The 22802-nt window shown below is 55.1% G+C and overlaps 3 protein-coding genes across 14 annotated transcripts; 2 read left to right on the top strand and 1 right to left on the bottom strand.

Moving 5' to 3' along the window:
* Nucleotides 1-790: 790 nt before the first annotated feature.
* On the top strand, nucleotides 791-4033 carry UBA52 (ubiquitin A-52 residue ribosomal protein fusion product 1). 4 transcript variants are annotated; one of them, XM_053582384.1, is made up of 5 exons: nucleotides 791-845; nucleotides 1949-2062; nucleotides 2340-2426; nucleotides 3662-3764; nucleotides 3855-4033. In XM_053582384.1, exons 2-5 carry the CDS (start codon nucleotides 1960-1962, stop codon nucleotides 3946-3948), a joined length of 387 nt encoding a protein of 128 aa, XP_053438359.1. In that variant the 5' UTR covers nucleotides 791-845; nucleotides 1949-1959; the 3' UTR covers nucleotides 3949-4033. The 4 variants fall into 4 exon arrangements, with proteins under 4 accessions (XP_053438359.1, XP_053438357.1, XP_053438356.1 ...); XM_053582382.1 differs by having other exon boundaries at nucleotides 799-845; nucleotides 1952-2062; XM_053582381.1 differs by lacking the exon at nucleotides 791-845 and adding an exon at nucleotides 852-993.
* Nucleotides 4034-6140: 2107 nt separating this feature from the next.
* On the top strand, nucleotides 6141-10190 carry REX1BD (required for excision 1-B domain containing). Of its 6 annotated transcripts, none has more exons than XR_008378683.1 (6): nucleotides 6141-6465; nucleotides 6561-6643; nucleotides 7193-7397; nucleotides 8055-8223; nucleotides 8336-9132; nucleotides 9964-10032. XR_008378683.1 is itself a non-coding variant. In XM_053582376.1 (5 exons), the coding sequence occupies exons 1-5, from the start codon at nucleotides 6364-6366 to the stop codon at nucleotides 10034-10036; spliced, it is 543 nt and encodes a 180-aa protein (XP_053438351.1). In that variant the 5' UTR covers nucleotides 6159-6363; the 3' UTR covers nucleotides 10037-10190. The 6 variants fall into 6 exon arrangements, 2 of the variants coding, with proteins under 2 accessions (XP_053438351.1, XP_053438352.1); XR_008378684.1 differs by having other exon boundaries at nucleotides 6147-6465; nucleotides 9053-9132; nucleotides 9964-10022; XR_008378682.1 differs by having other exon boundaries at nucleotides 6150-6465; nucleotides 8055-8910; nucleotides 9053-9132; nucleotides 9964-10018.
* A 304-nt stretch (nucleotides 10191-10494) lies between these two features.
* Nucleotides 10495-21239, bottom strand: CRLF1 (cytokine receptor like factor 1). Of its 4 annotated transcripts, none has more exons than XM_053582340.1 (9): nucleotides 20828-21239; nucleotides 15790-16071; nucleotides 15343-15472; nucleotides 15007-15176; nucleotides 13768-13925; nucleotides 13530-13698; nucleotides 11515-11702; nucleotides 11324-11366; nucleotides 10495-10829 (listed from the first exon to the last, which is right to left on the bottom strand). In XM_053582340.1, exons 1-9 carry the CDS (start codon nucleotides 20934-20936, stop codon nucleotides 10816-10818), a joined length of 1263 nt encoding a protein of 420 aa, XP_053438315.1. In that variant the 5' UTR covers nucleotides 20937-21239; the 3' UTR covers nucleotides 10495-10815. The 4 variants fall into 4 exon arrangements, with proteins under 4 accessions (XP_053438315.1, XP_053438314.1, XP_053438312.1 ...); XM_053582339.1 differs by having other exon boundaries at nucleotides 11324-11371; nucleotides 20828-21090; XM_053582337.1 differs by lacking the exon at nucleotides 20828-21239 and having other exon boundaries at nucleotides 11324-11371; nucleotides 15790-17065.
* Between the last annotated feature and the right edge of the window lie 1563 nt (nucleotides 21240-22802).

The raw sequence follows: 22802 nt of genomic DNA on the forward strand, positions 1-22802 counted from the left end.
TTAGTACAGACGGGTCCCTATTTTTGCTCAGGCTGGTCTCAAACTCCTGAACTCCAGCGATCCTCCCACCTCAGCCTCCCAGAGTGCTATGATTGCAGGCATAAGCCACCATGCCCACTAGAAATTTTGTTGTTAAATGGATCCTCTCATACATGAAAGTATCTACTTGCTTGACATAAGCATGTACATAGTGGCGTTGGTAAACATTCAAGGAAATAAGCGCCCTGCCAAACTCATAGGTGATTTCTCATTCCTTCCCTATTTCCCACGACGAGCACTTTTTAAACTACCCATTAGTCTTGGTCCTATTTCAAAACAGAACCCAGGTCCCATTACCTTTTGCTGGGCGAATGCACCAGTCCCACCTGCTCTTCCTGCTTCAGTACATGCTTTGAAAGCAACTCGTGCATAACGGCCAGAGAACTTTGTAATAACCCCAGGTGTTAGGCGTCTCCGGTGGCTCTCATCGGTCTCCTACCTTCCCTGCTCCTAGACCCGCAGACCCTCTGCTTAAGCCTTTGGTTTATTCTTCTCTGTTCAAGTATTCCCAGAGCGGCCTCTAAGCAGACAAGAGGTCGGAACACTTGGAGATGTGTGGCTGGCTCCCCACGTGACTAGGTGGACCGGACTAACACTCGGCGGTGCTCGCTCACATGCGCTGCGGCCTCATTCGCCAGCACCCAAGATGGCGGTAGGGCGGGGTTAGGGGCGGGGGGCCGGGGCGTGGCGCCAATTGTGGCGTACGTGCGCAGGCGCTTTCATCAGGGAATCGACGGTTTCCGGTTCTGTCGCCCTTTTTCTTTTCAACGAGGCGACCGAGCTGGTCGGTGGCTGCGGCCGCGCGGGTTGGCGCTGGACTGAGGGCGGGTGGCGGGCTGCAGGGGCCAGGGCGGCGGAGGGGGTGCCTGAGCCTGCCCGTGTGGGTTAGTCTTGGCGGGTGATGGAGCGGAGCGCGTGAAGTCGAGACTCCGAGCCCAGGCTGGGGCCCAGGAGGTGAACACGGCTTTGGAAAGGGGCCTGCCCTCTCCGCTGGCCTTAGCGACCTTACCAGGCTTTTGGGCGGAAATAGGTCCTCTTGGGCCGATGCGTATTAATGGAGGACGGATATTAAGCGTATAGCGTTAAGTTTGTGCCAAACACTACTCAAATCTCTTTGGTTGAAGTACTAAGTTTCTCGAGCTAGGTCTTGGTATTTGCCTCCTTTTCTACATTCAACCAAGGAGGGATTGGTAGAGCATCCGTCTTGTAGATTTTTCTTTGTTTATTTTTAAGTGAAATGCTGTGTGTAAGCATGTACGTGGCACATGGTTGGTAGATACTGCGTGTTAGCCATCATTCGTTTGTGGGTTGGAGCAAATGCAAAAGGTGGGGTATAGAGAGTTTGGCGTAACTGAGGAGGGAGCTAAAGAGTGTTAGCTGTCCCAGTTTGGAGTTAGGAGAGGAACTTGGAGAGGAGGGAGAATGTGTGTGTGTGTGTGTGTGTGTGTGTGTTGGGGGCGGGTGGGAAGGTGGCTATTGAGCCTGGATTCCCTTCCAGACTGGCAGCAAGGGCAACCTTTGTAGTAAGCCAGAAGCTTACTGGGGCAGGGGTGATGGGATAGAGTTCAAGAAAGATGTGCCCGGCATGATGGTGCCCTAAGGTAGTTAGTATTCCAATGGCATATATTAATGAGGCCCTCCTGTGCTAAACTTAAAGGGGATAATCACAGTCCTTGTTTCTATGAAAACACTTGTGCAACAGTCCAGAATGGAAATGTAATCCTTAGTTACAGAACATAAATAGGCTGTAGGCCAGGGTGTGTGGGAAGACAAGCCCAGAAGAGCAGGCTTGGAGGAGTGGAAAGAAGGCAAGCACTGAGGTGCCCATGGTTTTGGTCAGTACAGGCACAGAGCTTGTTCCATTTAAGCATGCAGCACTTAACACTTCATCCCACCCTCCTTCCCCCAGCAGACACAGAGATGCAGATCTTTGTGAAGACCCTGACGGGCAAGACCATCACCCTTGAGGTCGAGCCCAGTGACACCATCGAGAATGTCAAAGCCAAAATCCAAGATAAGGAGGGTGAGTTGGGCTGAGTCTGGAGATTCTGTCTGCCTACTGGGAGCCCCTTTGGGCCCAGGGGCCCCTCTGTGCTTTGGAGGATGGTGCTGAGTTTGAATATACCTTAGCTTTACCCACACTTATATGTAACAGTGGGAAGAACGCTTGTTCTCTTTCTCAGTTTGCATTTTGAGACGTTGGAGTATAGTGCTGGAGCACCCCTAGAGGGAGGCCTTGCCATTGCTAGTAATAACACTTGGCAGAGTCTCAGTAACTGAACTTACCTTTCTCTCCACAGGCATTCCACCTGACCAGCAGCGTCTGATATTTGCAGGCAAACAGCTTGAGGATGGCCGCACTCTTTCAGATTACAACATCCAGAAAGGTGCTGTGGGTGGGGTCAATGGACAGGGGGATGGAGTGTTGATGGCCTCAAGGTAGTGGATGGGTGAGTGGGGGGTTAAGGTGAGGCTCAGATGGGGCGCGGAGTCCTGCTTTATAAGATTTTTTTGTTACTGAAAGGCATCTGATGTTCGCCTATATTTCCATACATGTTAGCTTCTCATGCTCACTTATTTTTATATATATATATATATATTTTTTTTTTTTTTTTTTTTTTTTTAAAGATAGTCTCACTTTATCGCCCATGGTAGATTCCCTGGCGTCACACAGCTCACAGCAACCTCCAGCTTTTGGGCTTAGGCGATTCTCTTGCCTCAGCCTTCTGAGTAGCTGGGTCTACAGGCACCCACCACAATGCCCAGCTATTTTTTTGTTGTTGTTGCAGTTTGGCTGAGGCAGGGTTTGAACCCAGCCCCCTCGGTATATTGGGGCTGGCGCCCTACTCACTGAGCCATAGGCACCGCCCTCACTTATTTTTATAATGACTTGTATTTTGTTTTAAAATTCGATAGTGGAGATTGCTATTATTGCCATAAAGGGAATCATTGTCACTCGTTGGAGTAACAAGACTTTCATATCTTACCTTACCTGCACCACTTAGAAATTGCCTTCTGGGGAGGGCGCCGGCCCCATATGCCGAGGGTGGCGGGTTCAAACCCAGCCCCGGCCAAACTGCAACAAAAAAATAGCCGGGCGTTGTGGCGGGCGCCTGTAGTCCCAGCTGCTCGGGAGGCTGAGGCAGGAGAATCGCGTAAGCTCAAGAGCTAGAGGTTGCTGTGAGCCGTGTGACACCACGGCACTACCAAGGGCAGTACAGTGAGACTCTGTCTCTACAAAAAAAGAAAAAAAGAGATGGAAGTTGCTGTGAGTCCTGTGATGTCACGGCACTCTACTGAGGGTGGTGTGAGACCCTGTCTCTACAAAAAATAATAAAATAAAGAATTAAAAAAAAAAAAGAAATTGACTTCTGTTCTGGGAAACTTAGGTGGGCACCACAATTGACATATTAGGCTTAAGACTCCCTAGGACTTGGTGTAAATGCTGAAATGAAGGTTGTGTAGGGCAGGCCTACCTGTGCCTGGTGCCTATCTGCATGCAGAACATTCAGGGGATCCTGATACAGTATTCCTGTCACACTTAGGAAACACTAGTCTGGAGGGCCCTGCCCTGCCACTGAAGTACTGGGCTCAGCCCTTTCCCTCTGGCTTTGTCCCACAGAGTCTACCCTGCACCTGGTGCTTCGTCTGAGAGGTGGCATCATTGAACCTTCCCTCCGCCAGCTTGCCCAGAAGTACAACTGCGACAAGATGATCTGCCGCAAGTATGTGTGCCCAGATTTGGGAGGCTGGGGAGCCTGGCCTAGGCAGGGGGTCAGTGGACATCCTCACCAGCTCTTCCTGTCCCTGCACAGATGTTATGCTCGCTTGCACCCCCGTGCTGTCAACTGCCGCAAGAAAAAGTGTGGCCACACCAACAATCTGCGCCCCAAGAAGAAGGTCAAATAAGGCCCTTTCTCCACAGGGCAGCCTCCTGCCCAATCCCCATGGCCCTGGAGCCTCAATAAAGTTACCCTTTCATTGACTGGAGCAGTAACAGGTGTCCACGTGGCTGGTTTGTCCAAGGAGGTGACTCAGAGTGGACATCCCCTTAGGGACTACTCAACACTCAATTCTGTGTCACCCTTGGGGTCTTCTAGATGTAGAACAGGCCAGTGGTTCCTACCCTACAGATCTGTGACAGGGCTTGTCGGAACCCAATGGTGAGCCAGTTTCGTTTCTTTTTGTTTGTTTTTTGTTTTTGTTTTTTTTTTTTTTTGAGACAGAGTCTCACTGTACCTCCTCGGGTAGAGTGCCATGACGTCACACAGCTCACAGCAACCTCTAACTTTTGGGCCTACACGATTCTCCTGCCTCAGCCTCCGGAGCAGCTGGGACTATAGGCGCCCGCCACAATACCCAGCTATTTTTTTTTGGTTGTGGTTTGGCCGGGGCTGGGTTTGAACCCACCACCCTCGGCATATGGGGCTGGCGCCCTACTCACTAAGCCACAGGCGCTGCCCGGTGAGCCGGTTTCAATCTGAATCTACTAGTGAAGTCTCCTGGATCTGGATTTTGTGATCTTTAATATGGGAGTAAAGACCCCAGTTCTGGAACTGGTGGGACTCAGGGTTAGGGATGTCATTGGCTAGGGATCTAGTCAGGCACTGTAACCTGTAAAGTATGGGTGTTCAAGTATGGGTGGTAGAAAGTATAAAACACTAGTTCTGTTTGACCAAACATAAGCTCCTGAGACCAGTGTTGTCAGTCTCAGTGGCACACTTTAGTATTGGGATGTTCTGTTCTTTGGGGGTTTCTTTTCTTTTCTTTTTAATTGAGACGTCTTTGTCACCCTTGGTAGAGTGCCTTTGCATCATAGCTCACAGCAACCTCCAACTCTTGGACTCAAGTGATCCTCTTGCCTCAGCCTCCCTAGTAGCTGGGACTATAGGCGCCCACCACAATGCCCAGCTATTTTTTTGTTTAGCAGGCCCAGACTGGGTTCGAATCCACCAGCCCTGGAGCATGTGGCCAGCACCCTGACCACTGAGCTATGGGCATCCAGGCTGTTTGGGGTTTTGTTTTTTGGAGACACAGTCTCTGTTGCCCTGGTGGAAGTGCCATGGTGGCATAGCTCATAGCAACCTCAAACTCCTGGGCTCAAGTGATCCTCTCGCCTGAGTTTCTGGATTAGCTGAGACTAAAGGCACCCGGCTAGCTTTTCTATTTTTAGTAGAGAAGGGGTCTCACTCTTGCTCTGGGTGGTCTCCAATGCCTGAGCTCAAGCAATCCTGCATCAGTCTTCCAGAGTGATAGGATTACAAAGCATGAGCCATTGTGTGAATTCTGAAGTGATGCTTCTTCGTGTTGGGTGGTCAGGGTCTATTTGCTGTTTAGTTTTGGTTGGGCCTCTAAGTGAGCCAATATATGGCCAATGCTGAGAGCAGCCTAGTCCTTTTTCTTCCCAGAGTGTCACCTAAAGGCTGGTGTCTCACCCGGTACCTCAACCAGGTCCCTTTTTGGCCTGGCCACTGCCATCTTTCTGCTCCACCCTGTGTGCCCCTGGAGGAAGGTTTGCAAAGCCCATTGTAGCACAGCTATTCTCACAGCAGAAAGCTAGATTGAGTACTTAAAAAGGACGCCCTGGCGGAGACACCCACCTTGCCCGTTTCACAAGATAACCAGTGCAGCTCACTTATTATGGGCAGTTAACACCTTCCCCTGAATTATTTTTTCATCCCTGTAATTATCTGGAAAGCCATCGAATCTTTTTTTTTTTTTTTTTTTTTTGTAGAGACAGAGTCTCACTGTACTGCCCTCGGTAGAGTACTGGGGCGTTACACGGCTCACAGCAACCTCTAACTCTTGGGCTTACGCGATTCTCTTGCCTCAGCCTCCCGAGTAGCTGGGACTACAGGCACCCGCCACAATGCCCGGCTATTTTTTTGTTGCAGTTTGGCCGGGGCTGGGTTTGAACCCGCCACCCTCGGCATATGGGGCCGGCGCCCTACTCACTGAGGCACAGGCACTGCCCCGAATCTTTGTTAAACTAATTGGTTGGGTCTCCGACTTACACAACATCGGAACCTGTGCTCAGATACCCGTTCCTGTCAATTTTGAGATTCGCCCTTACAGAACCAGAGACCAACAGCTTTGATGTGTTGAAAGTTGGAAGTCCCACATTCATGAAAACACAGTATAGTAGGGGGGCGCTGTACGAAAACAAGGAGGACGAGTGGAGGGTTTGTGTAGCGGGCCATCTCCCCTTCTCCGGGATTCCGGGCTACCTGGCCGCAGTCTGGGGACCGTAGACCTCCAGGCCTGCAGGGGGCAGCGGGCGCAGCGGAAGGGCCTGCTCCGGAGTGTAGACCAAGCTGCGCAGTCATGATCACCACTGAAACCCTGGCGGAGTCGGTAGTCCTTGCGGCGTCTGGTGTCGCGGCGGCCACCGAAGACCCCGGGCGGGAGGATCTGGCGTGGCCCTGGGTAAGCCTGGGCACGAGTGAGGACGGGCGCGGGGTGGGCAGAGCAGACCGAGGAGCGTTGGCTTCATTCCCCAGCCGTGCCCCCCTCCCCAACAGAAAGATGCCCCTATCGGGACTCTGGTGCAGCGCATCCACCAGCTGCAAGCTGAGCGCGCGGAGGTCTTCCGCCGACTGGAGCAGTGAGTGCCAGAGCTGGAACCCATAGGGGGCATTTGGGGGCATTTGGTTCAGCTCCTGGCGGGTTCCCAGGGTGTGCATGTCCGGGGCGAGGCTAAAGTTCTTTTTTTTTTTTTTTTTTTTTTTTTTTGTGGTTTTTGGCCGGGGCTGCGTTTGAACCCGCCACCTCCGGCATATGGGACCAGCGCCCTACTCCTTGAGCCACAGGCGCCACCCGAGGCTAAAGTTCTTGAGCAGCGCAGTGTCGGATGTGGGGCAAGGATTGCTGGGGGTTGGAGGGAGCAAGGGAGGAAGACCAGATTCTCACTTTCCTAAGAAAAGACCCAAAGCGAGTCCCCGCTACCCGATGGCCCACTTTGTGTGGCTTCTCTCTCCTTACAAAGCGCAGAATAGGTCTGTCTCGGGTTCCTCTGCACGAGTCAGGAAGCAAGCGGCTTCGATGCCAGACCTCCACTCTGTAGAGTCTGGGGACTGGGAGCCTTTCAGGTAGTCTTAGGGGTGCAAGGCCGGAAAATCTGGGGGCGCCGTCCCAGAACCCCAATCTACGGCAGAGGCCACCTCCATTATCTGCGCAGCGGCCCTTGCTACGACTTCCCGAGCTACCGGAACACCGTGCACGAGGTGACCCAGGCCTTCACCGCCGCCTCCCAGGAGGTACTGGCGGTGGAAGCAGAGCTAGCTGGGCCTCGTGCACAACCGCTGCTCGCTAGCCACGTCCGCAGCCTGCAACAGCTGGAGCAGACACGCCTGGCTACGGTGAGGCCACGACCTGTTCTCACCATGTGTCTGTCAGACCATGGCCTGCTCCACCCACTGAGCCTCGCTGTCCCACACTCAGACCCCTTCCTGCCCCACCTCAGTCCTCCACTAAGCCTTCCCTTGGGGAATTTTCAGCCCTGCCCTCTCCTGTCCTTTCCCAATTTTATTCCATGTTTTATTCTTAGTCCTAGGACACGCTCACTGTACCATAGACCTGCCTAAACTCCATTCTAGAAGCCCAGACCCCGCCCCCACAACACTCCATCAGGTCTTTTTTTTCTTTCTTTCTTTTTTTTGTTTGTTTTTGTTTTTTGAGAGAGTCTCACTCCTTCGCCCTAGGTTGAAGGCCATGGCGTCATCATAGGTCACAGCAACCTCAAACTCTAGGGCTCAAACGATCCTCTTGCCTCAGCCTCCGGAGCAGCTGGGACCACAGGCGCCAGCCACAAGGCCTAGATAGTTTTTCTATTTTTAGTAGAGATGGAGGTTTATATTTGCTCAGGCTGGTCTGCATCTTCTCTGAGTTAAGGCTATCCACCCGCCTTGGCCTCCCAGAGTGCTAAGTTAGGTTTCCCCTTTCAACCTCCTGCCAATAGAGGGAGCAGGGATTCTCCGGCCACGCCCCCTCCTGAGTGCCCCTCTATCACAGCCTAGGTTCTTGACCGATTCCACCGCAGGATTCTAATGCCCCGCCTATTCTGCCCGTGCTGCCAATCCTGGTCGCGGAGGGGTCGGCTCACTGTGAAGCTCCACCCACACTGCTTTGGTCTCGAACTACCGTGCACGACCCCCTGCCTGACCTCAACCCCATCCTAAATATTTGGTCTGTTTACACCCTGAGGTTACAATATCTTGCCCTATCCTTGAGACTTTGAAGCTCCGCCTACCCCACCCCTGCTGTCGTTCCACGGTCAAACCTTCACTACCTTTTCCAGGACATGCCTACATCAAACAGCACGCCCAACTCTGGTCTGCTGAGTCGGCCCCTCCCTTCCGCGGGAGCCAGGGATTCTCAAACTACTGCCCGTGGGCCACATGAGGCGGTGTGATTGTATTTGTTCCCGTTTTTGGTTTTTTACTTCAAAATAAGATATGTGCAGTGTGCACAAGAATTTCTTCATAGTTTCTTTTTTTTAACTCTAGTCCGGCCCTCCAACAGTCTTAGGGACAGTGAACTGGCCCACTGTTTAAAAAGTTTGAGGACCTCTGCCGGGTCCTGCACGAAACTCCGCCCCTCGTGGCTCTACTGCTTTTGTTTTGAGACAGTCTCACTGTCACTGTGGGTAGAGTACTGTGATGTCATAGCTCACAGCAACCTCAAACTTGGGCTCAAGCGATCCTCTTGCCTCAGCCTCTGGAGTAGCTGGGTCTACAGGTGCCCACCATGGCCCCCAGCTATTTTTTCTATGTTTAGTAGAGACGGGCTCTCTGTCTTTCTCAGGGTGATCTGGAATTCCTGAGATCAAAGTAATCTGCCTGCCTTGGTCCCAATCCAGTGTTAGGATTACAGGTGTGAGGTACCGCATTGGCTGTAGCTCTACTTCTTTACTGCCTTGGTGCCTTATTGCCTTTTCCTTCCTGAACACTATGGGAGGGCATGGAGTGGCTTCTGTCCATTTTGACAATGTTTGGGTTGCCCATTCCCCCACCAGGTCGCTCTGCTGCAGCTGATGGGGATGCCTGAGCTGGCAGGGCAAGAGGACACTGTACAGACACACCAGCTGAAGATGAAGTGAGCACTGCTGCCAGCTGCTGGGACATGCTAGAATTCGCATGTGCACCCTCAGGCACTCACCCCAGCCTGCTTTGCCCCAGGGCTAGCAAGGTCAGACCAGGCCAGCAGAGCAAACACCATGGGCTTGCATACAATCCTTAAGACGCCCTCATCTGGTGTCCCATAAACATAAACATTCCCCAGGTGGGGGACAGCTTTGTGATTTCACATCAGAAACTGCTGGGACATGACCGTGTTAGGACATGGTCACCCATGCCTCACTGGTGACAGGCCTGCACATTCCTGACCTATACCCTCAAGCACACATACTCATGCACCCATACTCTTGCCTTGTGTCACATTTACATTTCATAACCTCCTGATGGCACACACTCCACTCTGCCTCATGGGGCCACCACTTCTCCTAAGCACCCAAATGGTCATTCCTGCTACTAGGGCTTTGTGGCACTTTGACAGCAGGCAGGGAGGCCTGTGGCCCGTGCAGCCTCCTCAGAACTGCTAACTCACCCCATCTGGGTTTTTTTTTTTTTGTAGAGAAGAGTCTCACTTTATGGCCCTCGGTAGAGTGCTGTGGCCTCACACAGCTCACAGCAACCTCCAACTCCTGGGCTTAAGCGATTCTCTTGCCTCAGCCTCCAGAGTAGCTGGGACTACAGGCGCCAGCCACAACGCCCGGCTAGGTTTTTTTTTAGAGAGTCTTACTTTGTTGCCCTCATTAGTGTGCTATGGTGTCACAGCTCACAGCAACCTCCAGCTCTTGGGCTTAGGCGATTCTCTTGCCTCAGCCTCCTGAGTAGCTTTATTTATAGTTCTCATCTGCTCTTATAGGGTAATTAAAACCATGGAGGCGATCAGCGAGGTTCTCCAGGACCTCAGGTTTGATGCAGAATCTGCTGAATGATGGTGGTTCCCCAAGGATGTACCAGAGGGAGATAGGAAATCGGATGAATGGTGCCTAGACCAGCCCTGACCACCAGCTGGCCAGGGTCATGTCCCACTGGACTGGCGACTTTCTGCCAGTTGAGCACCTCCCACAATAAAGAACTTTTCCTCTACAGCTGTTCCACCATCTTTGTGTCCTGGGGTGCTAGCAGACCAGTGTGCCTGGGGGGAGGGGACCCAAAAGAGCCAGGGATGATGCATGGGAAAGAGTCCCACCCTCACCAAAACTCTGATGCTTTAAATCACACCTTCCAAGGGATTCAGAACCAGTCATGAACAATCCTGGAGAGAGAGTCTGAAATCCTGGGACCCAGAGACTCCAATCCCAAAGGGTTATTAGGATGCCTCGTGCATCCCCCAAGCCTCTCAGCTCTCACTCCAGGTAGATCCAGCCCCAAACTCACCTTCACGATCAGAGCACTTAAATAGCTCATTTTATTTTAAAAGACTCTTTTAGAAGGACCCTTGGTTGGGGGAATAATGACTCCTTTTCACCCCCAGCCCCAGCAAGGGTTCTGGACTGCTCAACCAACCCTCATGCACACCCCACCACACGCTAGGGTGCACCCAGAGGTGGCCTCACATGGGGCTCAGAGCTGTTGTGGCTGTCAAAACTCAAGAGTGCCTGCCCCAGCTCCTGCTGAGGGTGCTCAGGCACCCTGGAGTGAGGGTACAGAGGTGGCCCCAGTTTGGGTTCCATCCCTGGGTCTCCACGTGGCAGGGAAGGTGGCCTAAAGCTTATCTGGCAGGACCTGTAGGCAAAGGGGAAGCCAAGCTAAGCAGGGAGCCTGGGAGGTGTCAGCACCACAGAACCACTGAAGCCCCAGTTCAGGTCCTGTCCCCACCAGTTTTAACTATCTTGGATAGGATACTGCCCCTCTCTGGGTCTTGGCTTTCCCATCTGAGAAGTGAGACTATCTGACCTTCCCATGGGCTGTTCTGCAGATAAAAGTACCTGTCATAGGGCTAGTATGCAGTAGGTGCTCATACATGCTAATTGCATATTCATCCATTCCTCAGGATGAGATTCTACTGTCAATTTTCAGGGGATTGGAAGCTCTTAGGGTAAAGGCTACCAAGTCAGCCATACAGTAAGTGCCAAGTAAATGTTGATGAATATAAACAGGAGGAGGGATTGCATCTCAGCGACTCTAAGGCTGGTCAGTGGGGCACCAGGCCTGCAGCTAGTAGAATGAGTCTTCATCTTGCTCCCTGCCCACCTCCCCACCCTGTCCCCCTTCCTTACCTCTCGACGTGCTCCGTCTGCCCGAGAGCAGGATCCCCTCGTCCTGTGCTTGGAAGAAATGAGGAGGTATCGTGGGGGCTGTCTCCCCAGCCTGCTTTCTTCCCCCTCCGTTGCTTGTACCCCCAGCTCCCGGTCCCCACCCAATTTCCTCCAGCCACCCACCCCCACGTCCGCGGGACCCTCCTTCCTACCTGGTTGCGGGTCTTGTGCGACTTCTGCATCCAGGCTCGCCACTGGTCGTAGAGACGGAAGCTGAGGTTCGAGCAATATGCGTGCTTCTTGAGCCAGCCCAGGAACTGCTTGAGCTCGCGCCGCACCGGCCCCGAGCTCGGTTCGCCGCCCCGCGGCTCGCACGTTCCGCCGCCCGGGCCCGGGCGCTCTGGTAGTGGGCGGGACGGCAATGTCAGGGCACACCCGGCAGGGGGCGCACACAGACAGAAGCGGGAGGGCCCTGTAGTGGCGGGACCATGTTCCCCTCCGGCACCTCCAGGGACCTGTTCCTCTCCGCGGCCCTACACAGCCGCCCAGTTGCACCCCGGGGGAGGTGGGGGGCGGGGGAAGGAAGGATTTTCTTTTCTACAACTTCCCTAGGAATCTGATTCCTGTAGCCTGGGCCAGGTGTGCTTGGAAGGGGGGAGGAGAAGAGAAGAGGGGCCAGGGCTGGAGGGGTGAGACAGTGACAGACAGAACTGGGGGCTGCAAAAGAGAGAAAGGGAAAAAGAGACAGTGATGAGAGAGAGAGGCAGAGAAGAGATGGAGACAGGGAGAGATAGAGAGATGCAAAGAGGGCGAAAGCAAAGGGAGACTGCTTAGAGATCAGAGGGACCACAGATGTAGAAAGGCCTGAGTAGGGTGAGACAGACCCTGGAGACATAGGGCCAAAGAGACCGAGAAAAATGAGAAGAGTGACAGAGGGAGATGGAGAGAGACAGAGTGCAAGAAGATCCCAGGGGATAGTCCCCAGCTTGGGCCTGGGAGCATAAGCTGGGGGAGGACAGGGAGTGGACCCAGAGGGCCAGGTGGGAGGCCTGCCTGTTGGCCCAGCTGCGGCTGCAGCCAGCCCCAAGCAGGCCGACGGATAAGGACATCGGCCTCACGTCATAAATAAAGCTAGGGACCCGCTGACAGGCCCTGGCACAGCACGGCCCCCGCCGCCCCTACCGGCCTCCCCTGGCCTCCCTATCCTCCCCAGTGGATGCAGCCGCCTGTTGGCTCCTGTGCAAGAATCGCAGGTGCTGGGCACAAGCAGGGGCCAAGGCTCAGGCTCCGCCCAGCTGTTCTTACTCCCGCCCATCCCTGAACCTGGAGGGGCCCTGGATAGGGACTGGAGAGCTGGCTGGAGCCTGCCTGTACCCTTCCCTGGCTCTGAGACCCTCTCTGGGCCTCAGTTACCCCATCATCCCATGGGCTTGGGCTTGGACTTCCAGTGAACTGAGTTCAGATCCCTGTGTGACCTCTTGAGGTTCCAGTGTCCCTCACCTGAGCAAAAGGGGCCTCTATTGCAGTGAAACTATGGGGTGGAGGTAGTGCAGAATGGTACTGCCTGAAAAAGTTAGGTGGCACCCACTATGTGGGCACTTGTCACTAATTATGTCATCCAACACTCACAATAACCTGATGCAAGTGTGATTTTTGTCCTGATTTTCCAGATGGGGAAAGTGAGGCCAGATAATCCAAGTAAAGAGTTCATTTCATTTCACAAAGGAAAAGAATGGAAGTCTGTAGGCTCAGAGAAACCCCATTCCCAACCCCCCACCTTGATCAGAAGAGGAAACTGAGTCCTGCAGAGAGAGAGCTAGCAGCCCATCATCCTAGGAAGTAAGGTTCTCAAAGCCACTCTCAGAGGCTGAGAAGGGAGTTTAAGTGAGCAAAGCAGGCCAGGTGGGGATGGACAAATGGAAAGTGAGGGTTCTTGAAAGCAGTCACCTCTGGCAGTAAGGCACAAAGGCTATGTCTTGTTACATTTTCTAGATGATTAATTTTTCTAAGGGTATTTGTATAAAAACTTCCTGTTTTTAATTTTCTGCAAGTAGGTCATACCTTTTCTTTTCAAATGACAAGCCAAAGTAAGTAGATCCAGGGGCCACATATGGCCCTGGAGGCCACCAGTTTGAGACCTCTCCTCTCTTGGAGAAAACAAGGAAACACAGGCTCAGGCTAGTTTGGGACTGGCCCCTGGACTGCCCATCCCTGTTGGGGTGCTCACCACTGCGGGGAGTGGATGCAGCCGTTGGGTGGCTCCACTCACTCCAGATTCCAGCTTTCTTGGAGCCATAGATGCCGAAGGGGTTGCAGCGTACTTGCACAAAGTAGACAGTACCTGGTTTCAGGCCAGCCAGGCGGCAAGAGGTCTGGTTGCTCACATCGTCCACCACCTGGGCAGATAGGGGAGGGTCAGAGGGCAGGGCCAGGGGCAGGACCAGGGCTGGGGAAGGGGCGGGCACCTTCCAGTCCACACTGTCCTCCACACGATAGCGAATCTGGTACTTGGCTTGAAAGAGGAAATCCTTGAGGGCAGGTGGCGAGACCCAGCGCACACTCAGCTGGTCCTCCAGGCCCCCGACGCGGCTCACATGCACATCAGGAGGGGGGTCCGTGGTCACTGTGGGGCGGAGTGGAGTCTGGTCACTGGGTGGGGGTGGGGGTGGTAGTGTCTACTAAGACCTGGCTGGGATCTTGAGTGCCTGGGTTCAATTCCCCAGTAGCATGGTGCAGCACATGTGGCTTAGGTGGCACCTGCCTCTTTTTCCCTCCATCAGCTTCTACCTCTAGGACTGTTGGATTATATGAAATAATATTTGGGGAACACTCAGCACTAAGCACTCAATATTAGCTGTTATCACATTATCTGTGATGGGAGAAACATAATCCCATCTTCAAGAGAATATGTGAAAGCAGACACTGCCTGGCTGATGATGGTATTATTATCATGCCCAAGAGGCCAGAGGGCTGTCAAACCACCAGCCCTCTGAGAAGCACCCTCTGCCCCCTGCCAACCCCAAACCCCAGTTCATTCCCACTTTACCAAAATCCTTGATGTGAAACTTTGCTGGATGCAAGGGGACAACTGAAGCTTAGAACTTGCCCATGGCAGCTTCAGGGTGTGAAGAAGAGGGGTACAGGGGTACAATGTAGGGGGGCTGGGATGTTTCTGAGGGCTCCTGGGCAGCAAGGCAGGCAGCTTTTTCCCCTGAGGCCTTGGTGAGGGGCTGAAAGGGTTAAGGCACAGGCCTGCTTGGGGCTGAGAAACACCCTAATTAGATTAGGCCCAATTCTGCTTGCAGATCATCCATTTCCTGCCTCTAGCCTGTAGCCCCCCCCACCCCCAGCTCCAGGCCTCAGCTTCCTGGGGCGCCTCCCAGCTTCCAGGGATGCCTCCCAACCTGTGCGCCCCCTTTCTACTCCCCAGGGCCCTCTCCAGTACACCTGGGCTGCTGAGGGGGAGGCAGCCGGGCCAGGTGTTCTCAACAGAGTGGGGGTATCTTGGCTGTTTTAGAGGGCCACAGACTCATGAGTGGATGGATGCCCAGCTAATTTATGTCATCAGCCAACCAGCAGGGCCAGACTGGGCCAGCCAGCAGAGCCAGACCTGGAGTGGCAGCCAGCTTCCCAGGAGGGCAGGTGAGACCCCAGGAAAACAGACAAGATGCAGGGGGCCCTTTGGGATACCCTCAGAGGCTCACCCACATCCAAGATGTCCAGTGTAAGCACATCAGAGCGCGCCGAGCCCAGGCGGTTAGTGGCCTCCACCCAGATTTCATAGGGTGTAAAGAGGGCCAGGTCCTTAGGGATGTGGCAGGAGTGAGGCCCCACTGTGTGGTACTCCTCACATGTGTTGTCCTGCCCATACCACCTGCAGGGAGCAGAGGGGGTTCCGGACACATGAGGGTCCCTTTTGGCCCCTAGACCTCACCATGGCAGTCCCAGGGTACAGAGAGACATGGGGGCTCGGAGAGGACCAGCATTAGTTAAGGTCACACAGTCAGCATCATACAGATTGTTCTGGGGCCACCACCCACCTCAGCTTGTACTTGAGGGAGTAGTTGGTATGGAGGAAGGTCTCCCCGTGGGCCCCAGGCATCCAGCGGCAGGTCAAGTCCTTCATGTTCTTGGACCAGCAGCTGATGTTAAAGGGTTTCTCAGGGGGCACTGGGAGAGGGGTAGAGGGCAGAGGCTGAGGGGCTGGACCAGCTGTGCTGGACCTCTCTCTGCAGAGGGGTCCCTACCTTGGGGGAGTTAAGGGCAGTCTCAATCCTCAGAGATGTGAGCAGCCACTTGAATAGGCTCTCTTGAGGATGGTAAAGCCACTGGGAGCTGAGATCCCAGCTCATCCAATCTCTCATTCTCACCCCAGAGACCCTTATAGCTGTGCCAGTGTGCCCACCGCTCAGCCCCAGGCCACAAGGCTCAAGATTCATGCCCCTCTGCAGAGGGAGCCCAACAGCCACTCCCGGGGGTCCACTTACAGCCAACATAGAGGCAGGAGCCAGCCAAGATGCTACCGTCGCGGGCATGGCACACAAGGTTGTCCCCTGACTGCTGCCTGGATCCATTGAGGTTGACGAGGGCGAGGGCTAGGGTGGAGGCATTGAGCACACGGGAAAGCTCAGGGGCCAGGCGGCGCCCATTGAGAGTCCAGTAAAGACCCTCGGCAGTGGCCCCTGGTGGGTCCCCGAGCACTGAACATGTGGCCTTCAAGGAAGAGCCGATGAGGAGTGTGGGATCCTGGGGGCTGATCACAGCTGTGTCTGGGGTCAAAGAGGAAGACCTGTCAGGCCTGGAGTGGGGACATGCTGAGTCCCCCACAATGCCAGGACCTCCAGGGTTCATAGCAGTCCTGAGAAGGAATGGTTTATCATGATCCCCCATTTTACAGATAAGGAAACTGAGGGCTGGTTAGGTCGGATGCCCAGTCCAAAGCTGGTGGCAAAGCCACGATCAGCCCCAGATCTCTGACTCTACAACTCAGATCCTTCCAAGCGATGTCATTCCTGACTTGCTCTAAATTCTCTGAGTGGTCACAAAACTCAGGCACAAATACCCATTCAGATCCAAGTTGACTCTTGCTTTGCACAGAGTTCTCACAAACACCATACTCTGCTTTTTTCTTTATTTTTCATTTTCTTTTGTTTTTTGGAAATCAGAAACAAAAAATTGCAAGTTCTTCCTGGGCTAAGACTTCGCCTACATTTTCTCATTGAATCCTGTTCATTTTATGGATTAAAAAACTGAGGCTTTGAATGATCAAATTCCCTTGGGAAGGGCAAACTATTTATGTCCAGATTTGTTGACATCTAAAGTTGTACTCTGAACTGCCACTGGAATTGAAGGCAGTTGGAAGCCCCAACTCCCATCGAAAGGGTCTTCACATTATTGCTCTTTCCCTAGACTCAATTTTGCTAATCTGCACAGTGAGAATGGGAAAATTGTCTCTTAGGCTACTGGAAAGGTCAGATGGGAAGAGACTTCCATGACTAGGTTGTGTGCAAGTTGGATGCTGGGTATAGGGACCTTGAGAATGCCTGTTGTTGGTGCCTCCTTTCCTATAGCTATCAGGGCAGCCCAGGGTTCCTTTTTCTGGAGAAAGGGAGAAAAGGATGCACAATCCAAGTTCTTGATGCCTCAGTCTCAGTTTCTCCATCTGGGAAGTTGGCATCATAGCATCAAGCACACGGATTGTTTTAGGGTGAGGGGAGTAGAAATACCGTCTAAGGACAATCTTGTGGTATCTTTATTTATTTATTTTTTTTGTGGTTTTTGGCCGGGGCTGGGTTTGAACCCGCCACCTCCAGCATATGGGACCGGCGCCCTACTCCTTGAGCCACAGGCACCGCCCTCTTGGGGTATCTTTAAACCAGGCTAACCTGGATTCAAAAGACCCCAGCTCAGGCGGCACCTGTGGCTCAGTGAGCAGGGCGCCGGCCCCATATACGGAGGGTGGCGGGTTCAAACCCAGCCCCAGCCAAATTGCAACAAAAAAATAGCCGGGCGTTGTGGCGGGCGCCTGTAGTCCCAGCTACTGGGGAGGCTGAGGCAGGAGAATCGCCTGTGAGCTGTGTGAGCCACCGCACTCTATTGAGGGCAATAAAGTGAAACTCTGACTCTATAGAAAAAAAAAAAAAAAAGATTATGCGAAAGACCCCAGCTCACTGTGGAAGCTTGACCCAGTGGCTTTACCTCTGGGAAGAGGCCTCTCTTTCCAACCAGAGTGGTTTGTGAGGACTCATCCACTATTTTGTTCATTCATTCATTCATAGAACACCTACAGCGTGCCGGAATCTGCAGACATCCCAATGATGACAAAAACACAAAAAATTCCTGCCCTTGCAGACCTTAAATCCAAGGAAGCAGCAGGAAAAAAGAACAAATAAATATAAGTAAGGAGACAATAAAGCAGGAGCCAGAGGGAGATGGGATAGTGGCAGCAACTTAGCCAGGGAAGCTGCCTTGGAGGTGACATTTCTGCTGAGACCTGTGAAAGTATCTAGGAGGGAGTGTACAAGCAATGGCAATGGCAGTAGCAGTGCAAAGGTCCTGGGGCAGAAGTGGTAGGAAATGAGTTCTGGGAGGTCAGCAGGAACCCTCCCCAACCTGTAAGGAGAGGTTGTTTTGAGCAGAGGGAGATGGTTCTATTTTCATTTAAAAGAACTTCAAACTGCTGTGAGACGTGATTGTGAAAAGTGACTGGTTGAGGGCAGGGGTAGAGACGGCAACCAAGGACAGGGCAATCCTGCCCCCCCAGGGAGGCACCCTGAATGCCAGCAGCTGCCCTGCACTGGCCTTCACTGCCTCAGATGGGAGAAGTGGGGTGGACATGGTTCTTGGGCTCAGCCATAACGATTTTCCGGGGCAAACTTGGCTCTAGGGCTGTACTGGTGGAGGCTGGGATCACAGTTGCACTTGGGGCTTGGCCCAGGGCTTGCCGCGTCCGTGCGAAGGAACCAGCTAAGCAGGCCAGAGCTGAGGAGGCGGGGGCGGCCAGGGGGGCGGGGGACCAGGGGGCCGCCCTGGAGGTCCTAGGCAGCCAGCCGCCCGCTAGCTCGGAATTCCTTCAGCATGAACTCGGGTGTGCCAGCGTCTCTGCCCAGGCCCACCCACTGCTTCCTGCCTGCCCCCCCCTCAGCAGAGTGGAAGGCATGGCCAGGCCTGTCTAAACCCCAGGCCCTCCTCTGGTGGGTCACACTCCTCCTGCCCCCCAGCAGCCACCATAGCCTGGCCAGGAAGGGGCTCTCTGGGGGGTCCTGGCTGGGGGGCACTGCCCCTCTGCCACACCCGCCTGCCTGGCCTGGGCTGGCCTAGCCCACTTGCCAGCAGCTGCAGCTGCCTTCTCTGGCCGGAGGAGGAGCGGAGGGTGGAGAGACAAGGCCACACCAGCCTGGACAAGCCAGTCCCCTACCCCTGAGACCCACCAGTAAAAGTCACAGCTTTCTCCTCCTGGGATGTGGTTGCAACCCCAGCTGGAGCACCTGGGCAGTTCTCTCCAAATCTCAGTTTTCTACTCCATAAAATGGGAGAAGAAATATGTTCTACCTGCTTGGGAAATTAATGAGGCCCAGCACCCCATCTTACTTAGGGAACTACTAGGATTACAACTTCTCTCAGCTCTGGGGTGCGGGAGCCAGCCCGCTCCGCATTCCCTCCAGACAGTGTCAAGGTGCTGGAGACAGGGAAGCACACATTCCAGGCCTGGGGAGGAGCAGCTGGAAACAGCCAACTGTGCCTTGGGTTGAGGGGGTTGGCCTGGTTAAGAGGGGTCCCCAAAGCAGATCCCTAGATTGGACTTGGGGCCTTTAAAAGTTTTTTCTTTCTCCCTTTCCCAATCTGGAGCCACTGCCGTTATTAAAAAGGAACACCACGTGTTTTAAAAGGGAAAAGTGTGAGATTCTCTGCAAGCAGGGCGGAAGGGTGGCCTCCATCCCAGGGTCCCCATCGGGGGTCCCCATCTCCTGTCCCACTGGTACCTGTAGACACTTTACGACCCACCCGCAAGCTGGTCAGGTGCTAAGACACACCGTAAGTAGAAACATATTGTCGAGGTGTGAGAATCTTTTATTTAATTTCTTCTCCCTTAAAGGAAAAAAACACACACACACACCTCCCCTCCCCACACCTTCTGCTCTAGAGCTAAGAAACAAAGCTTGGCGCTCCTGGTGGTACTCACAGGCACTGTCCACCGCTTGGCAGAGCCATCAGGAACCCTGAGGGACGGACCAGGCGTAGCCCCTCACCTGCCCAGGTGCTTTGGGCAAAATGGGTTTTCAGCACCCAGAGGATGCCCAGACCCCGACTTTCTTAGAGGAGCTCATTGTCCCCCATTGAGCCTGCAAACAGCTCAGCACAGTATGAGTCTGCCCAGGAGCAGTGTGTGCTCCACCGACTGCCTCTCTCTTGCACCTAGACAGGACAGGGTGCATGGAGTTGTGGCGAAAGTCCCCGGCAGGCTGTGCCTGCATGTGTGCCTCTGTGTTGCCTCCCCTGTGGAATGAGTGTGTGACCACAAATGTGTGTGTGTCAGGGAAGGAATGTGTATGTGCGTGCCCGCGAGGGTGTGCGAATGTGCATCTGGGATGCAATGTGCACAGAGTCTAAGGGTGAGGGTGACGGGCCACAAGCCAGTGTGAGTCTTTGTGTCTCTCTGGGTGTGTCCCAGAGCGGGATTGGAAGTGGAGACTGTATCCTGGCGGAGGTGTGCTTGGGGGGCTTGGAGAGTCCTTGAGCCAGGAGCTCTCCAAAGGGTGGAGGTCTTGGCCTGCTGGGCAGTGACTCTCCAGTGGATTCCCCCCTACATGTCTGGGCCAATGGTGCCGGACTCACTGGCCCCTCTTCTTCTCCCTCTTTCCCACTAGCTCACAAAGATTTTTCTCCCTGAAGACACTGAGTCCAGCACACCCTGGCCGAGAACGGTTCTGAGCACAGCCGGTGGCGGGGACACCGCGGACCCCGAAGTGCGGGGTTCTGCAGGGAGAGGGAGGCGCCAGCCGGTGGAAAGACACGTCCCTTGGGACCTCGGGACGCGCGCCAGGCGGCCAAAGCGGCCCCCTTCCAGCCCCGCCCTCCCCGCGGGACTCATCCCTCCGCCTGGGGGTGGGGAGGCCGCTGGGGGCCCGCACCCAGAGCGCCAACCGCGTGCGCCCCCGTCTGGGAGCGGTGCCCCACGGTCTCCACGGTTCCCAGTCCACGGAAGCGGACGCGTGCGCCCGCTACGTCCCGGCTTGCAGAGGGTCTCAGGCCGTGGTCCTTTGCCCCCCGGGGGGCCTGGCCAGCCTCCTTCGGCCAGGCTGCCCAGGTAAGAAGGCCTCGGCGGCTGAAGCCGAACCCTCAGACCAGAGTACGGTGGCTCCGTGCGCCCCGCAGGTGAGGGCGCCCCGAGGGCCGCGCCGGGGGCGCCTTTCTTTGTTCCCGGGCCATCCAGGTGGCGCCTGCGCCCCCTCCCCCCTCGGCTGCCCCCGGGGCGCCCGCTCTCCACTCTGGCAGGAGAGGAGGAGCGGGACGCAGGGTACTCACGGGCTCCTGATCCGGCTCGTGGCGCCCTGAAGACGCAGAGCAACAGCAGGGGCAGCAGCGGCGGCCGCCGCGCGGATTGGGCGGCGGGGCCCGGGCGGCCGGCGGGCATGGGGCCGGCGCTGCCGGGGGTGCGTGGCTGGCGGCAGCTGCGGCGGCGGCGAAGGGGATCGCGGGGCTCTGGAGGGCGCGGGCCGGTCCGCCCGCACGTCGCTGGGTGCGGACGCTGAGGCCAGAGCAAGTCTGAGCAGCCGAATTGACAAGGCGCTAATGCGCCGCTGGCCCCGCCCGGCCCCGCCCCCGGCCCGGCCCGGCCCCGGGGGGGGCGGCGGGCCCCGCACCGGCCTCCCCGGCACCCGCCAGCCCCAGGGTACCGCGCGTCCTGCCTGTCTGGCCGCTGGCCCACCGCGAACCGTGCGAGCCCTGTCCTGGGGCTCAGACCCCCGGAACTCAACTCCTACCGGTCCGGGACCTCCCTCTCCAACTGCCAGGTCCAAGCTCCTCACCCCCGTTTGGACCCGGCGTCCCCCATCCCGTTTCCGTTCCCCTGTCCACTTCACTGCTCTCAACCCAGCAACCCTTCAGGATCCTCTGGGATCCCCAGCTCTGCCCTACTCCTACATACCCCCTCCCCCACCCATCCTCCCTCTCTGGCCACCACCCCCTTCTGGTGCCCGCCCTCCCACTGAGCGGTCCCTGAGTTCTGCCTATCTCATCTCCAGCCCCTCTTCCTCCCCAGGGGCATGAAAAAGTCGCCCCCATCCCCACGCCCCTGGCGCGCCGGTCCCATCGGTGGCGGTCCTCCCACCTCATCCTGCCTCTCTTGGGTTCTCCGCGCATAGCCTCAGCCCCGGGCTTTGCTAGAGGAAAGAAAGAAAGAGAAAAAACAGGAAGGCACGGAGACCCTGGCCCTTGCCCTGGCTCAGTTATCCCTCTCACGCGGAATGAATTTGAGGTTTCTTGGGGAAACCCTGGAGCCTCAGCAGGGAGCCGCTGTGTGGGCAGATGAGGAGATGTAGCCCTCGGGAGCGAGACCCCAGGCCTGCGCGAACTAGGTCTCTCACCGGGGTAGGAAGAATTCCCAGAAGAAGAATGGCTGGGAAGACTTCTCCTGGGACTCACTAACAACCCCCCCTCACGGAAAAATCCACTCAGCGGCCCGCGGGTGGGGTGTGCCACGCGGTGAGTAATCACTGCGGCGGCCACCGCCCACCGACTCCAGGTAACACCGGCCGCCCCGAGCAATGCATAGTTTGTCTTCCTTCTTTTTGCGCGAAAAGCCTTCTCCGTTTATTATTTTTGGCCATTGCTCCGGTTTCGGGACCCGGCCCGGGCCAGGAGACTCATCCTCCTTCTCTCTGTCCTCACCCAATCCGGGCGCCCCTGGGGGAAAAAAAGGGCTCTTGGCCTCCAAGGCCGCAGAGAAGAGGGTGCCTGAAATGAGAGTTCCTGGGCGGTCCCCAACCCCGTGGTTTGGGTCGGGGCCCCGCCCCCAGCTGCAGTGTCTTGGGAGGAAAAGAGCTCTTAGTCCCCCTTGCATGAGTTCCCTTAGAGGCGGCAGCCCTCCTTCATGTACCCAGCCAGCCAACTGGATAAAAGTGTCAGAAGGGGCCACAAATGTCCCATTTAATCTGCTCAAGTTCCCCCCCCATTAGAACCCCAGACTGTCAAAAAAGATTTGAGGATGGGGCCTAGGGACTCAGGGTACCTGCCCATCTGGACCCCTGGATAAGGAGGAGGGAGGCATAGCTAAGGAGGGTACTGTCATTTCCTGGGGCAAACCAGGCTTCTTTGTGCCTCAGTTTCTTCCCTCTGCATAGTGGACAACTCCCTGCCAAAGGGAAAAAACAATGTTGCAGAAGTCTTCACAATCTAAGTGCTTAACAGAGCACTGCACATCTCCTGGAGCAGAGGTAGTTCCAAGGCCTGTGTGTCCCCTCAGAAAAATGGATCAAGAGTCCCACCTGCCAGGTGGCCC

The sequence above is a fragment of the Nycticebus coucang genome, chromosome 3 (genome assembly GCF_027406575.1).
Source record: "Nycticebus coucang isolate mNycCou1 chromosome 3, mNycCou1.pri, whole genome shotgun sequence".
Lineage (NCBI taxonomy): Eukaryota > Metazoa > Chordata > Mammalia > Primates > Lorisidae > Nycticebus > Nycticebus coucang.

What these genes read in the sequence shown, in the direction of transcription:
- UBA52 (XM_053582384.1), top strand. Translation starts at nt 1,960, where the DNA reads ATGCAGATCTTTGTGAAGACCCTGACGGGCAAGACCATCACCCTTGAG. An exon ending in AGATTACAACATCCAGAAAG is followed by an intron (nt 2,427 to 3,661) that starts GTGCTGTGGGTG and finishes TTTGTCCCACAG; the next exon opens with AGTCTACCCTGCACCTGGTG. An exon ending in GACAAGATGATCTGCCGCAA is followed by an intron (nt 3,765 to 3,854) that starts GTATGTGTGCCC and finishes GTCCCTGCACAG; the next exon opens with ATGTTATGCTCGCTTGCACC.
- REX1BD (XM_053582376.1), top strand. Translation starts at nt 6,364, where the DNA reads ATGATCACCACTGAAACCCTGGCGGAGTCGGTAGTCCTTGCGGCGTCT. An exon ending in AGGATCTGGCGTGGCCCTGG is followed by an intron (nt 6,466 to 6,560) that starts GTAAGCCTGGGC and finishes CCTCCCCAACAG; the next exon opens with AAAGATGCCCCTATCGGGAC. An exon ending in ACACACCAGCTGAAGATGAA is followed by an intron (nt 9,133 to 9,963) that starts GTGAGCACTGCT and finishes CTGCTCTTATAG; the next exon opens with GGTAATTAAAACCATGGAGG.
- CRLF1 (XM_053582337.1), bottom strand. Translation starts at nt 16,192, where the DNA reads ATGGGGGATCATGATAAACCATTCCTTCTCAGGACTGCTATGAACCCT. An exon ending in ACTGGACATCTTGGATGTGG is followed by an intron (nt 13,926 to 15,006) that starts GTGAGCCTCTGA and finishes TCCGCCCCACAG; the next exon opens with TGACCACGGACCCCCCTCCT. An exon ending in CAGACGGAGCACGTCGAGAG is followed by an intron (nt 10,830 to 11,323) that starts GTAAGGAAGGGG and finishes CTTTGCCTACAG; the next exon opens with GTCCTGCCAGATAAGCTTTA.